Genomic DNA, 1,698 nt, shown 5'->3' on the forward strand with positions numbered 1-1,698 from the left:
TAACGATAAAAATAAATTATTGGCTGTAAATGAACAAAAATGAAACAGAAACACAAAGTTAGCAGAGAAGGAAATTAAAATTATTAAAAATTTAAATTAGAAAAAATCAACAAAGTGCTCTTGGTGCTTTGGATTCACCTAGAAGAAATGAGACACCCCTGGGTATTAACTGAGAATGAGGTACACTTCTTTGTCTTTGAATTTTATCTGGCTCTGACTGGTGAATCTAGTGGGCATATCACTGTGACCTCCAAAACAGTTAGAAGATATTTTCAAAGAGAGTGAGTGAACTCATGACCTTTATATCGATGTAACATGAAAATGTGTTAAGAGTCTTCACTGATGAGGAATTGGCGGATATTGTAACCAATCCAGAAGAGAATCCAAAGAACGTAGAAATATTGATTATCTTTAAATGTCTCAACGGGGGCAAAATTGGGTTTAGTTTGGACCTCTACTGGACAAAGCATTCAGTATGTGTCCGTGACCGGCAATTTACAAAGGGCTGTCAAAGAGCTCAAAGACCATGGAAGGCTAGGACCAGGTAACCTGGAGGGGAGTGTCCTCAAGACAGAGCACTGTGTCAGTGGAAACATTTCTGTTCTTGTTTGTACTAGACTGTTGAGTGCCAGGAGAAAGAGTTCCCTCGTAAAGAGGGTCCAGTGCAGTCAACAGGGAGACCAGGTTTCTGTCATGGATGTTTCCAGGCCAGTCCTGAGCAGGGCACAGTGACATCAGCGACACCAGTGACATCATAATGTCGGAGGTGTCATATAAGCAGCTCCCTGACCAGTGAGGGGCACACTTGGTAGGAGTCGGCGCCGGCATCCTGCCACCCTCGGGCCAGCGGGACGGTCAGGCCGGGCCGATCGGGTTCCAACCCAGCACGAGGCATGTCTGGGAGGCGCCGCCGCCGGCACCGTCGCAGACGGAGGAGGCACGCGGTGTCCCGCTCCAGGAGAGCCGAGCTGCAATTCCCGGTCAGCCGCGTGGAGCGTCTCCTGCGAGAGGGTCGCTACGCCCCGCGCCTGAGCGCGTCCACCCCGGTCTTCCTGACCGCCGTTCTCGAGTACCTGACGGCCAACATCCTGGAGCTGGCGGGCAAGGAGGCTCTGGACAGCCACAAGATGCGCATCACCCCGGAGCACGTGCAGCGAGCCCTGGGCAGCAACCAGCACCTCAGGGGTCTCCTCGAGAACAACACCTCCCCTCGGGTGGATGGGCTGCCCCGAGTTCGGAAGTGGTGATGCCCGCGTCCCCGAGCCGGCCCCCTCGTCCGGACCCCGAAGCCGCCCACAGATGAGGGAGGCCTGGCCTTGTGTCTGCACGTGACATTAAAGGAGTTAACTCCAGGGCCGTGCCTCTGACCGGTGTCTGTTTCTGTCATTCGGAGGTAGCTGGAGGTGTCTGTCAGACATCCGGGAGGAGACCTCCCATGGGAGGTGGAGGGTGGACGGGCGGTCAGTGTGGGATGCTGGACTCGGGCATTTCGGGGAGCGGTTTCGCTGGGGACAGTGCAGGAAGCGGCCCTGAGGGAGTAGCGGGTCAGGGGGAAGAGACTTCCTCACTGGCGCTGAGCCAGTCCAGGCTTGTGAGGCCAGGAGGCTGGCGGGGTGGGGGTGGCTCTCCCAGGCATGTTGAATGCCCAGGAGGGTGGGGGCTGAAGACCACGACTGAGGTGCCACAGGCCTTATTCCT

At 54.9% G+C, this 1,698-nt stretch overlaps 1 protein-coding gene across 1 annotated transcript; it reads left to right on the forward strand.

The window, feature by feature from the left end:
* Positions 1-788: 788 nt before the first annotated feature.
* LOC122235375 (histone H2A-Bbd type 1-like) lies at positions 789-1,367 on the forward strand. The gene has a single exon (XM_042974531.1). The coding sequence runs from the start codon at positions 894-896 to the stop codon at positions 1,245-1,247; it is 354 nt and encodes a 117-aa protein (XP_042830465.1). The 5' UTR covers positions 789-893; the 3' UTR covers positions 1,248-1,367.
* The last annotated feature ends 331 nt before the right edge of the window (positions 1,368-1,698 follow it).

This window comes from Panthera tigris, chromosome X (genome assembly GCF_018350195.1).
Source record: "Panthera tigris isolate Pti1 chromosome X, P.tigris_Pti1_mat1.1, whole genome shotgun sequence".
NCBI lineage: Eukaryota > Metazoa > Chordata > Mammalia > Carnivora > Felidae > Panthera > Panthera tigris.